We start from the raw sequence: 15,022 nt of genomic DNA on the forward strand, positions 1-15,022 counted from the left end.
ATATCTTTACATGGTCTACATGAAGAATGTATTTTTGCTTAAAATATTTCCACAATTATGCAAAAAAACTTACAATGAACAAAAAAGAACTTGCTATTAGAATTTATATTTTTATGAAAACAGAAATCATAAAACAGCTATTAGAAATTTTAATTTCTCAAAACTGTCAGATCAAAATATCTGTGCAAGGTCTTGATTCTTAGAAATATTTTTTACTTTCAATATTTACATCATACCAACACAATTTAGAAATTTTACCTGAAAAAGTGGTTTTGTCTGAAAATTACTTAAAAATTTAATTTAAATTACTTCTAATTTACTCAGTTAACTGCAGAATAACTTGCAGAGCTGAAATTCTTTTAAGTCAAAGAAAATCATAGAACCACTTTGTTTTAGTCATTTTATTAATCTGTTTCTCTGAAAAAATGATGAATGTAAATTTTTTATTATTTTTTTTTCCAGGATCGTAATACATTTCATAGATTTGATAAGTTTAATGCTAAATATAATCCAATTGGAGAGAGTAGACTGCGTGAAGTATTTTTAAAAACTGATAATTATGTACAAGGTAGATTTTTTGCAGATATTATTAAAGTAAGTGTATTTTCAAGTTATTTATTGTTAAATTGTACTAGTTGGCTTTCTTCAAGTGTTACATAAGTAAACACACCACTTAGTAATTAAATCTAAGTACAATCAAACATTTTGTTATTGAATTATTTTCAAACTCAATATATTAATCAACTATTACAATGAACTTGATGTAGAGGATGGTAATATGTATGGTAAAATGTCATCAGTCTGATGAATCGTTGAGCACTTGATTGATTTTGCCTTTTACAGAATTAAAATGCAACTCTGAAAAATTGTTCACTTGTTCCTTCTACTAATAATGTCTTTTCCATATACATGTTAATATGTTTATTTTAGTTCTTGAGTAAGATAAAAAAAATGGCAGTGTATTACTTATTGAATCAGTTCATTTAATCTTTTTTTTGTGAAAAAAAGTGTCAAAAGCTTGAATTGAAACTACATTGCATTCTTTAGTTTTAGTGATCTACAGAAATCAGTTTATTAATTATTCCTACATCCTTAATTCACATCTTTCAAATAAGGTGCTACTCCCTAAAGCGTTGCAATTGGTTTAGAAACAATTAGTTATAAGGAATGCAGAATAATTTGTTGTTTCGTGTATTGTCTTTGTACTGTAGGAGAACAAACCTTTAACAAAAATGGCATATTTATTTGCTTGCATCACAAAAGGGGATTTTTCACCCAACATTTTTTAAATTTAATATCTGCAATCTTACTGATAGAAAGCTTGCAAAACTTGGCCCGCTTGACAGATTTTAATTTCAAATACACCACTGAGTATTTAAATATTAATGGCCTTTTTTTTCTGTACTTAATTTCGATCAAATCGGTTATGAAATACAAATAGAAAGATTTTGGAAATCAATTTCAGAAAATGATATTAGAAATAGTTTGGTAAAGAATATGTTCCTAGAGGTTCTGATGATAACACTAGGTGATAGAGGGCACCAAATGTAGCAATGATTTAACCTCATGTAAAAATTAATTATAACTCCCTACAATAATTTATATTAAATTTCACACTTTGATACAAGATCTGTTTAATGATATTAGAAGAAAAACTAATAAAATGTGAAATCAAGTACTAAGAACCTTACCCGCTTGTCAGTAAGATTGCAAAATGAGAATTGTGTGGTTTGATATTTTGTGCCTGTTTTCACATATAATTTTTGCGATTCACAAACAATTTCAGCCATATCCCAACTGTTTGTCAACCAGTTTGAAAAAGAGAGGGATATCATTTTGTTCACATTAAAAGGTTTAACATGTTATTTAATAAATCATAATTCAATGTAACTAATATTCATGGAACTATTAATAATTAAATCATTTTAATAACCGCCGGTTTTTTATTTCCAAAAGGAAAAGTTCAAATTTAATTATTTGCTAAAAGATATTGTTGGATAAGATTTATACAACTAAGTTTATTAAAATATTTTAATCCATCCTTAGTATATTAATTTTTACTGAAAAAACACAATACGATAAACATATGGAAAAGAAGCAAGATCCCCTGATTTTGCTTCTTTTTCCATTTGTCCATATGACATTTTTTTATTTGATGTCCTTAATCATTACTGTAATTTTGGCAACACCTCCCAAGACACCCTATCAGGGCCAGCCCTAGGTGGTAGGCAACTGCCTACAGCAGCAAAATTTAGGAGCAGCAAAGCCACCCAAACTAGAGCACAAGAAAATAAACACAACCCACAAAAATATATTTTGATTACTTGAATCTAGAGAATATATTCACTATTTATTTGTACAATAATATTATTATTATACTAGTTTTGTTTATTATTTTAAAAGTATATTTTGATCAGTTTTAGTTTGTAAATTTGTAGTCGTTAGTTCATTAAAAATGAAAATTTTGTTTTTCAATAAAACAATTTTCTGTAAATACGTATTAGTATTATTGTCTTAATTCATTATGTCATTTTTCTGGTTAACATGGTTATTTTATAATTTTTTTTTTTTGAAAAATTAATTTTTTTTGAAGCTTGGAGGTGGCATTTTTTGGGTTTGCCTACGGCAGCAAAATTCTACCCTGACCCTATCTGACTATTGTTAAGGGGGAAACATTTTTTTAAATATGGGTGCCCGCGTGGATGATGAGAATCAAAAATCAGGCCAAAGCTGGGTTATTTATACCCATATATTTGTGCCAACAAATTTCAGCTTTTTTGGTCAACAGGTTTTCAAGATAAGACAAAAACTGTTTAACTGTTTAGAAATAATGTTGAATATTCCCCCACCCCTAAATCCAATTAACTTAAAACTTTGGAATTTTAAATAATTTAAAATAGTATCTCATCACATTAAAACTGAATTTTCTGCAACCAATGTATAAAAAGTAAAAAATTCAAAATTGTGAAAACTGCCCTTCCCCACTCTTTTTTTATTTTTATACAAAATTTAACACCATCAATGCCCCATATATAGAAATTTTTTTTGCCATTTTCTAAGAAATTATGTTAAGCTAGTCCAGAAATATTAATCAAAATACAGGCCAACACATGTACATAATGTAGATAAAATGTACAGAAATTTCTGTGGTTTTTCATGCTTTTTGGACACAAAGGTTCATGAAACATTGACCCTCACAAAAAATTCTTAACAAAATTTTCAACTTCAGCAAAAGAGCAATAACCAGGAAAGTAAAGATGATTACTGTTAGTATGAATTCACGTGAATATAGGCAATTAATTCACACATCATCAGAATGCCACTGTGTGAGCAACTCTTGGTAGAAAGAAACAACAGGTTTCCATGATCTTGCTGAGAATCCTGAACACCATACTATATAACAATTATTTATTTTTTTTTTTTTATTTTAAATAAATGTTAGATTAACCTAGTAGTAAATGTTACATTCATAAGTAAGATTATGTAACTTATTTTAAATATAGTTATAAATAATTCCTTGTTACTTTTGTAGGAGTTCATTTCTGAAACTGAAGAGAGTAAATATCTAAAAGCAGAACTGAGGATTTCAATATATGGCAAAAGTAAAGAAGAATGGGATAAGCTTGCACTTTGGGCTGTTTCCAATGAATTGTACTCAGAAAATGTATCATGGGTGGTACAACTGCCTCGAATCTTGTACAGTAACTTTTTTAAATTAACTTATATGAACAATTATTAATGTTATTAGAGAATTAAAAGGAGAGACAACTCCCCTCAAGCTCCCTTCTCATCTATTTTGGATGGACATTTTTCCATTTGCTAATTTCATTATGGATACAACCCTATTGATTTTGGTGGTTATTGCATTTTTTAAAATCTAACAAAATCTTCTTTTGTTAACATGTTTCTTTTAACACTATTCTGACTTCACTGCATGGATATATGGATAAGGTGTGCATATAAGCCCAAAGCCTGGTTCGACCCTTACCAATACTGCCATTAGCTGCTTTACAAAGCCAGGTGATTTTGGTAAATTGTGCTAGGTCTACTGACATATAACAAATTATATTATTCATCAGTATGATGAAAAATACTCTGAAGTTGAAAAATAATTTATAAAAATAACTGCTGCAAGAGGTAACTGAAACAAAATTAACCAACTTCTTCCACATTTTAAAAATAATTATCCAGTGTCTTAGGCAAGTGTTGCCCACAAATTCTTATTGCATGTATTTAACATTAATTTGATATCTAATTTAGAATAATAGTAAAAGTAAATTTAGAATAATACAGGCAATTCAGTAGTTTGTATTTGCTGTACTTTGCTGAAAATCAATAACAAACTATAATAAACTGTGTTCCACAGGAATCAAGTAGTTTCTAAGATCATGCTATTTAGAAAAAGAAAATCATAAGTTTAGGACTTATTTTAAAAAAGATAGTATGAGACAAGTCTGAAAAAAGTTACATTACAAATTGGCTGTTAGGAAATTATCTATTGGCAGTGTAGATAACATAGCAATCAGGTTAGTCTATGCCATGCCTTATTTAGAAAGAAAGTGAACTTTGTTGAGGTTTTTTATGTCACACATTTTTAAAAAAATAGTTGATCCAAAATCATGCCAATTGTAAAGTTAGTTTTGTGATTTATATTTACCAAACATTAAGTGAATGGCTGACAGAAATTCATAGATCACAGTTGTCTATTATGGATTGACAAAGTGTCTTGAAATGGTACCAAGAATTCTCATAAGGATGGACTGATATTCATGACAGTAATTGCCAGTAAGAGAATTGATATTTGAATTAATTGTTTACTGAAGTCTAAAAGTATAGTTCATAAACCAGTGGGGAAAAAATTTTGCTCTAAAATGTTTGTGTAGTCTATCCAAAATATTAACTGATAAAACAAAAAAAACCTGAGGAGATCTTAAATCAGTTCTCATACACATTGAAGGAAGGAGATGAATTCATGGACTCTATTGTGATTGTAGATGGAACGAGTTTATAGTACTATATTAAATTAACCAGCATTACAATGGTAAAATATTCATCTGCCCAAAAATCAATAAATTTAAACAATAACCTCAACCAAAAAATACGGCTTCAGTTTTTTTGTTACAAGAGAAGTGCTCAGTTCATTTCATGCACCAAGGCAAAATAATTTCTCTTAGTGGATATCATGAGACATTATGATGTCTATGACTGGCTATTCAAAACAAAAGTAGGATAAGACAAGTAGTGTGCCTGCTCCACAACTAACAGCCCAACACTATGTGCATCATCTCTGTTATGGTCAACAGTTGGAAACAGATGTTTTTTAATTACCTGTTACATAGACTGGACCTCACACCAAGTGGTTTTTACTTCTTTCTTCAGCTGAAGGAACATCTCACCTGACAAAAGTTTGATGATGAGATGAAAGAAGTGGTTGTGACATGGGTGAGGATTTGGAGGATTCATTAGTTGTCCCAAGTTTAATAATTACTTGGACAGTGACATTGATTATGTCAAAATTGAAGCTATTGTAATTGTAATTAAAATTGTCAGTTAAATATTTGCACATAAACACCTTAATAAAATTTTAAAGTAAGCCTTCTTGTATCTTTACTTTCTGGTCATCCTCATATAATTTACCCTTTATGATTATAGTAGATATAAAGTCAAGATTATAAATTATTTGATTTGTAATGTTAACTCATTGACAAACACTGTTGGTGAACAGTGGCACAGTTGTACAGTATTAGTGATATCAATGTATAATATGTATAATTCTTTACCATGTTAAAGTGATAATTTTTCTCATTGCCAGAGTGCTGTAAAGTTTGATATTAAGTTGCTATCCTGCTTATTAATTTATTACTATCTATACCCAGTATCCCTCCAGAAATTATATACTTTTACTCTACTGATATCATAGCTCTTAAGCTATGATGCAAGAAGCAAAGTATGGTAATCAGTCAAAAATGTGATAATGATTTTTTTACATTTCTCAAAGTTTCATGACCCAGGAACCTAAAAATAAAAAAAAAGGGTAATGTTCTTATGTAAGTATGTACTTATGTACATTGTGTTGGTATGTTTGAAGCTTCATAACTTTTGATTGGATAAAGCAATTTTAATGAAATTTGGCATAAAGACTAAAAATTTGGGATCAATATCTCCATGGGGGTTTTTTGAGGGTCAATTTTCTCATTTTACAAACTCAGTACATGTATACATATTTATCTTTGCATATTTTTTTAAATTTTGCCTCAAAATTCCGCCATCTCTAAATAGTAAAAACACATATTTTCATCTATTGCATAATTTTTAATTGGATTTTTTAATGTCTTCCTAGGCAAAGCAATAGTGCAAACAATCCAAAAAAAACACTTTGCAGACAATATTGTGGTGGTGGAGGAACCAAAGTTTAAAAATATCATTTTTCTGAATTTTTCAAAATTTTTTTAGTTTTAATAATAAACTTTTAATAATGGTATTATAATAAAATTTCATCCCCACCCCGAAAAAGAAATGTAAGATTTTTTATTGGTTGTACATTTTTAGTGGAATTTTTTTTAGTTTCTTGCATTTAACATAGTAAACACAGAAAAATAAAAAAAGTTATCTTGAAGATGATTTTTTGTCAGTGAGGGAGCAGAAAAAATACCAATTTCTTGAATTTTTTAAACTTTTTTGTTTGTTTAAACATATAATGATAATTTTACAATAAAACTTCATCATAAATTACCCTTACTCCAAAAAAGAAATTTTAGGTAACTTTTTCATGTATAATTATTTTTCCACTACGTAAGAATAAATAACCAATGCCAGGAAAGCGTAGAGGTTTGTTGTAGCTTTTTTTGCTTTAATATTAATGAAGATTTTTTTTTTTAATCCGATGTACATCATAAAATACAGACTTTTTTTGATATGAATACATATTTTTTATCAAAAGCATAGAGTGCTTCTGCTAAACGTTTTATGTATTCCTTTAATTAAAACAATGAAAAAACTTCGTTTAAACATGAGTCCACAAATGGTTTATTCTTGAATTATGATCAGTCAAAACGTTTCCCCCTGTTTTGGCCTCAAAGTTAAAACAGTGCATTACTGCATTTAAACACAATTTATAAGACTAAGTTTATGATTACAGGTGTAATTTTACAAAAATAATCTTTTTTTAAATGTTTCCAATGGTTTGCATTGATTAATTTTTGAGAAATCATTGTGAAATATCATAAAATAGTTAGTTACCTTTTCAAAAATTAGTCTTGTGTTTTCATTTATACCAAACCTGCATCTCAGAAATTATCTACTGATTTTTAGTAGAGTTACAGCTCCAGTTACTTTCCAACTTCATTTTTCCCCAAAATTAACTCAAAAACAAAATTGTGATTATTTATTTATTTTTAATTTAAGGCGCATATATTGCAAACAAATATTCATCTCATTAAAAGTGATCTGTTTTGATTTTCTGTTTTCAGTGATGTGTTTTGTACCAACAAAATTTTAAACAACTTCCAAGAATTTCTTGAAAATATTTTTTTATCGTTATTTGAAGTTACTAATGACCCTTCTTCACATCCTGTTCTTCACCAGTTTCTTCTTCATGTAAGTAGTAAGTGAAGATTTCTTTAATGATTATAAAATTTACATACACTTTTCTTTACCTTTTTCTTCCTACTTTTATCATTTTATAATAATATTTTTTTTTTTTTTTGTCTTCAGTCATTTGACTGGTTTGATGCAGCTCTCCAAGATTCCCTATCTAGTGCTAGTCGTTTCATTTCAGTATACCCTCTACATCCTACATCCCCAACAATTTGTTTTACATACTCCAAACGTGGCCTGCCTACACAATGTTTCCCTTCTACCTGTCCTTCCAATATTAAAGCGACTATTCCAGGATGCCTTAGTATGTGGCCTATAAGTCTGTCTCTTCTTTTAACTATATTTTTCCAAATGCTTCTTTCTTCATCTATTTTCCGCAATACCTCTTCATTTGTCACTTTATCCACCCATCTGATTTTTAACATTCTCCTGTAGCACCACATTTCAAAAGCTTCTAATCTTTTCTTGTCAGATACTCCGATTGTCCAAGTTTCACTTCCATATAAAGCGACACTCCAAACATACACTTTCAAAAATCTTTTCCTGACATTTAAATTATTTTTGATGTAAACAAATTATATTTCTTACTGAAGGCTCGTTTAGCTTGTGCTATTCGGCATTTTATATCGCTCCTGCTTCGTCCATCTTTAGTAATTTTACTTCCCAAATAACAAAATTCTTCTACCTCCATAATCTTTTCTCCTCCTATTTTCAGATTCAGCGGTCCATCTTTGTTATTTCTACTACATTTCATTACTTTTGTTTTGTTCTTGTTTATTTTCATGCGATAGTTCTTGCGTAGGACTTCATCTATGCCGTTCATTGTTTCTTCTAAATCCTTTTTACTCTCGGCTAGAATTACTATATCATCAGCAAATCGTAGCATCTTTATCTTTTCACCTTGTACTGTTACTCCGAATCTAAATTGTTCTTTAACATCATTAACTGCTAGTTCCATGTAAAGATTAAAAAGTAACAGAGATAGGGAACATCCTTGTCGGACTCCCTTTCTTATTAGGGCTTCTTTCTTATGTTCTTCAATTGTTATTGTTGCTGTTTGGTTCCTGTACATGTTAGCAATTGTTCTTCTATCTCTGTATTTGAACCCTAATTTTTTTAAAATGCTGAACATTTTATTCCAGTCTACGTTATCGAAAGCCTTTTCTAGGTCTATAAACGCCAAGTATGTTGGTTTGTTTTTCTTTAATCTTCCTTCTACTATTAATCTGAGGCCTCAAATTGCTTCCCTTGTCCCTATACCTTTCCTGAAACCAAATTGGTCTTCTCCTAACACTTCTTCCACTCTCCTCTCAATTCTTCTGTATAAAATTCTAGTTAAGATTTTTGATGCATGACTAGTTAAACTAATTGTTCTGTATTCTTCACATTTTTCTGCCCCTGCTTTCTTTGGTATCATAACTATAACACTTTTTTTAAAGTCTGATGGAAATTCCCCATTTTCATAAATATTACACACCAGTTTGTATAATCTATCAATCGCTTCCTCACCTGCACTGCGCAGTAATTCTACAGGTATTCCGTCTATTCCAGGAGCCTTTCTGCCATTTAAATCTTTTAATGCTCTCTTAAATTCAGATCTCAGTATTGTTTCTCCCATTTCATCCTCCTCAACTTCCTCTTCTTCCTCTATAACACCATTTTCCAATTCATTTCCTCCGTATAACTCTTCAATATATTCCACCCATCTATCGACTTTACCTTTCGTATTATATATTGGTGTACCATCTTTGTTTAACACATTATTAGAATTTATTTTATGTACCCCAAAATTTTCCTTAACTTTCCTGTATGCTCCGTCTATTTTACCAATGTTCATTTCTCTTTCCACTTCTGAACACTTTTCTTTAATCCACTCTTCTTTCACCAGTTTGCACTTCCTGTTTATAGCATTTCTTAATTTCCGATAGTTCCTTTTACTTTCTTCATCACTAGCATTCTTATATTTTCTACGTTCATCCATCAGCTGCAATATATCGTCTGAAACCCAAGGTTTTCTACCGGTTCTCTTTATTCCGCCTAAGTTTGCTTCTGCTGATTTAAGAATTTCCTTTTTAACATTCTCCCATTCTTCTTCTACATTTTCTACCTTATCTTTTTTACTCAGACATCTTGCGATGTCCTCCTCAAAAATCTTCTTTACCTCCTCTTCCTCAAGCTTCTCTAAATTCCACCGATTCATCTGACACCTTTTCTTCAGGTTTTTAAACCCCAATCTACATTTCATTATCACCAAATTATGGTCACTATCAATGTCTGCTCTAGGGTAAGTTTTGCAGTCAACGAGTTGATTTCTAAATCTTTGCTTAACCATGATATAATCTATCTGATACCTTCCAGTATCGCCTGGCTTTTTCCAAGTGTATATTCTTCTATTATGATTTTTAAATTGGGTGTTGGCAATTACTAAATTATACTTCGTGCAAAATTCTATAAGTCGGTCCCCTCTTTCATTCCTTTTGCCCAGCCCATATTCACCCACTATATTTCCTTCCTTGCCTTTTCCAATGCTTGCATTCCAATCTCCAACTATTATTAAATTTTCATCTCCTTTTACGTGTTTAATTGCTTCATCAATCTCTTCGTATACACACTCTACTTCATCATCATCATGGGCGCTTGTAGGCATATAGACGTTAACAATCGTTGTCGGTTTAGGTTTTGATTTTATCCTTATTACAAAGATTCTATCGCTATGCGTTTTGAAATACTCCACTCTCCTCCCTATCTTCTTGTTCATCACGAAACCTACTTTTGCCTGCCCATTATTTGACGCTGAGTTAATTACTCTAAAATCACCTGACCAAAAGTCGCCTTCCTCTTCCCACCGAACCTCACTAATTCCTACTATATCCACATTTGTCCTACCCATTTCCCTTTTTAAATTTTCTAGCCTACCAACCTTTTTCAAGCTTCTAACATTCCACGCTCCGACTCGTAGAATGTTTTTTTTTAATTTTCTGGTGACCCCTTCCTTAGTAGTCCCCACCCGGAGATCTGAACGGGGGGACTATTTTACCTCCGGAATATTTTACCAAGGAAGGCGCCTCCATTATTGCTATGTGAAAATGCAGAGAGCCACATTTTCTTGGAAAAAAAACAGCTGTAGTTTTCCATTGCTTTCAGCTGCGCAGTACTCAGAGGACTGAGTGATGTTGATACGGCCGTTTAAGTCGTCCTGACTCACGCCCCTAACAACTACTGAAAGAGCTGCTGCCCTCTTTCAGGAATCATTCCTTAGTCTGGCTCTCAACAGATACCTCTCCGATATGGTTGCACCTTCGGTCCAGCTACTCTGTATCCCTGAGCACTCAAGCCCCCTCACCAACGGCAAGGTCTCATGATTCATAGAGGAGGTTATAATAATAATAATAATAATAAAAATAATAAAGTGGCTTAATTGATGTGAGTTTCTCATCTACATTTTTTTTTTAGTAACCTTTCTTGAGTACCATTATCTTCAACTGAATGCGTCTACTCTTGATTTCTTAAAAATAAATTAATTTGAATATAAATAAAGTAATATGTAAACAGTGTATCACTTAATACTCATAGGAAGTGTTCAGTCATGTAGAACTTAAAGCAATCTAGTTTTAATCAGTGACTTTTCTGTTATCTGTTTGTATTGACAACTAAAAAAGATCATTATTCTTAAATTCTGGTTCACTGAATCACTGACTTAAATAGATTTTTGTACAGTGTGTCCATAAGATAATAGTGGGGTTTTAAATTGTTATAGCTTCAGAACAAGCATCGTTAAGAGATGAACTGTATGTTAAATGAAAGAGAAACACTCAAAATTTATGTGTGAAAACTAGTGCACGCACATTGTGTTTTCAGTACATGCAAGCAACACATGCATGTTAGTCATTATGTTTGCAGTGCAGAGGAAGGTTCAATGTGTTGTGGCTTGATATATTTGAGTCAGTTACATGAGTTAGGTGACTTTTAAGATTAACTACACGTAGCACTGATTTTAGATAATTCACTTACAACCATATTAAGTGGTGTTCACATGTATAAGTTCATTTGTACTCCTATCAGGAATCTTTACACATTGTTGATAATCTTTGTTGTTAATCAGTGCTTAATGTTGGGATTTCTTGTTAGCATGTTCACAAACAAAACTCAGAATTTATGTAATTTTACATTGCTATACTTATGGCATGACATAGGTTGAAAATGCTGAAGTTATCGGTTCACTGTTGAGTAAGAATCATTCATACTAAAAAATTCCAAACTCCAGAAACCTTCAATCCAATTTTAGCTTTACCTACAGTGTTCTATATAGTGGTAACAAGCCTTGTTTAATTGTTATTTAAGTGGAAGATTGCTCTAGATTTTAACTTTTATCTGCACAGTCTTCATAAAGTCCAGGAATAAAAAAGATGTATGATTCTTAATTGGAGAGTCATTTTTACTTAAGTTTTTAGCAAAATGTGATAAAAACAAAATTTCCTGAAAATATTTGGGTTCATAATGCACCCTGTTAAAGATTAATGAAACTTGTCTAACTGGTTACGTTAATAAATTAGATATTGGGCTGCAGAAAACCCAATATAGTGTACAATAGCACAAAAGGCACTAAATGCTCTATTTCTTTTTGAAAATATGGCTGTGTGGTTACTGTTCATTCAGAACAATACAGCAATATGATTTAAATCTTTTTCAGTTATAAACTGAACAATTATGCAGTGAATAAAACCACATGGGTTTTAGCAGCACAGAGCTGCAGTCACAGTGATTTATAGATCTTTAAGGTCTCACAAAAAGAGACCATAAGCTGAAAAATCTGGTGTCACTCCCACCAAATTATATTGTCTTCTAAAAAATGGTGTGATTTCCAAAATATAAGGAAATCAAATCATTTCCCAGAAGATAATATAATTTGGTGGGAGTAAGCACCACATGTTTCAGTTTATGGTCTCTTTTTGTGAGATATTAAAAACCTAGTGTTTTTTTATCATCCTTACAAAAAAAAACAAACTGAAGGCTAAAATTCATGAAGAGATTGCAGATGTTTCTTTTGAGATGTAGCAAGTTAATAGCATATTTGTACTCAGAACTGCTACACTGGTACTCATGAATGATTACCACTAACAGAATGATATCTTTAAAAATAACTTTATGAATAATTAAAATTAAAAATAACTAAGATTTAAAAATAAGTAAAATGCATGAAAATAACATTATTTTAAATTTCAATAGCCATATAAGTTTGAAGATAAAAATAAGTTTAAAATTCCATAATATCTTTATTTCATTTATATTATTGTCACATAAAACATACCACATAATAAAATTTTTAATTTTATAAAATGTACGTTTTTTTTTTAGGTTGTTGCATTTGATTCAGTTGATGATGAAAGCAAACCTGAGAGCCAGGTGTTGGATGAAAATCTATCACCAGAGGAATGGAATCAGCAAGAAAACCCATCTTATGCATATTACTTGTATTATACATATGCAAATATGGCAGTTCTTAATAATTTTCGAAAGTAAGCATTTTGTTTGGAATTTATTTTCATTTTTTAACTTCTAAAAATTGACTTACAATGACTCTTATTACTCTACAATAGTGACAGTGTAAGACTCATTGATTGATATTGTAATTTGATAAAAAGATGTTATCTTTAACATAATCTGCAATTCTTGCATGCAAGCTTTAATTTTTGTTTGCCTTTTTCCACCTTTTCCTGTTAATGACAGTGCACTTAAATTACATGTTGAAAAATCTTGTCCTTCTACCAGATTAATGCTTTTCAAAATCTTAGTTTCAGTAAATGTCAGTAATAACAATCTGTTGCATGAAACAGCTGTTTTTACGGCTACCAACTTACTAAATCAGTTTCTCATTGTGCAATATGCTATTCTAGAAATATAAATAAAAAGATAGAAATTATAAATGAAACATAATAAAACTATCACTTAAAAACACACCACGTAACAATTAAATTATTGTTATTTAAAAAAATACCTTAAAATAACAATGCCCCAATCTTCATGGTAGAGTGATAGCATCTCAGACTTTCATCTGGAGGTCCCATTTCCAATCTCAATCAGGCATGACATTTTTCATATCTTACAAAATTCCACTTCCATTTATGTGGCAAGATCAAGTAAAAAAAAAAAAAACTTACTTGATTAGAAGTCCCTAAAAAACATTTTGTATTTAGTGGCATAGAACATTTTTTATTACCTGTGCTTTAAGTTTACTGGCAGTTCATAACTTTATTAAAGTGCGTAGATATATTATTTGCATATCCGCTGTAGAATAAAAAAAATAGTTTTCATTTTTTATAAGTTTTCACTTAAGTTCATAATCTTTGATGTATTACTTATAATTTTATTTTTTAGGGAGCAAGGTTTAAATACATTTGCATTCAGACCTCATTGTGGTGAAGTTGGATCACTTCAACACCTAGTATGTGGTTTTATTTTGGCCAATAATATTTCTCATGGACTTCAGCTAAGGAAGGTTAGTTTATTTGTTCAGCCTTTTATTTTAAGTGTTAATTTTTTTTCTATAAAATTGTTTAAATTAACTCATAATTTGAGTGAAATGGTAAAAATTACTATAACTTCTGAAACTGGAAATGTAGCTAAAATCATAAATAGCACAGCACTATTTCTTCAGTACTGACAATTGTTTCCTGTTACCTAACTATGTTCATTTCTTATGAAATTGTTTACAGCTATTTGTATGTTGATTCATATAACTGAAATATTGTGTGATGTAAGTGAAAAACAAATTCTTATTGCTGAATTACTTTAGCATATTTTTGTTGCAACTTTTTATAGTTTTAAATTTTGTTCTTGTAATGTTTTTAGTAAATTAGCATTTATATTGTAACAATTCATTTATTTATCAGAAAATTAAAATTGTAAGCACACAATTTTCAAACTGAACTTTTTTTTTAAAAAGTTGTTTTAATATCTTAAATTTGATAAAAGTTGAAGTTTACATTGATTTGATGCTTAGAAATATTAATTAAATCAAATATCAATCTATAAAAATTAAATATTTTGATCAAGAAGTTATACAAACTAATAATTATACTCAAAAAAATGTCTCTATAATTTTGAAATAAAATGAATAATGTTTCCTGTTAAATGCATATTATATATTTTTTTTACAAGACTTCAGATTGAATTTCTAATGTAAACATATTCTCAGGCAATTATTTTCGAATAATGTATTTATACTATGAAATTTTGTAGATAAATACATCAGTTTTGGTAATGATGATAGAAAATTTTATCACTTATGTCTTAGGTAGGTGGCTTCAGTAATTATGCACTTGCTGAAATGAAATGGTCCAAATGTTGAAGTAACAGACAAATTCATCACGTTTGGTGTCTAATGTCTTGTTTCTGGGAGATAGATTATGTTACTGATTATTTTTGT

At 30.1% G+C, this 15,022-nt stretch overlaps 1 protein-coding gene across 1 annotated transcript in view; it reads left to right on the plus strand.

The window, feature by feature from the left end:
* The window catches only part of LOC142325728 (AMP deaminase 2-like), an 80,322-nt gene that overhangs the window by 39,472 nt on the left and 25,828 nt on the right, over positions 1 to 15,022 (plus strand). Inside the window, exons 9-13 of the mRNA XM_075367759.1 lie at positions 463 to 594; positions 3,533 to 3,696; positions 7,470 to 7,596; positions 12,952 to 13,112; positions 13,972 to 14,092. Of these exons, the coding sequence (XP_075223874.1) occupies positions 463 to 594; positions 3,533 to 3,696; positions 7,470 to 7,596; positions 12,952 to 13,112; positions 13,972 to 14,092 (705 nt within the window). The remainder of the gene's footprint in view (positions 1 to 462; positions 595 to 3,532; positions 3,697 to 7,469; positions 7,597 to 12,951; positions 13,113 to 13,971; positions 14,093 to 15,022) is intronic.

Source organism: Lycorma delicatula, chromosome 5 (assembly GCF_047948215.1).
Source record: "Lycorma delicatula isolate Av1 chromosome 5, ASM4794821v1, whole genome shotgun sequence".
Taxonomy (NCBI): domain Eukaryota; kingdom Metazoa; phylum Arthropoda; class Insecta; order Hemiptera; family Fulgoridae; genus Lycorma; species Lycorma delicatula.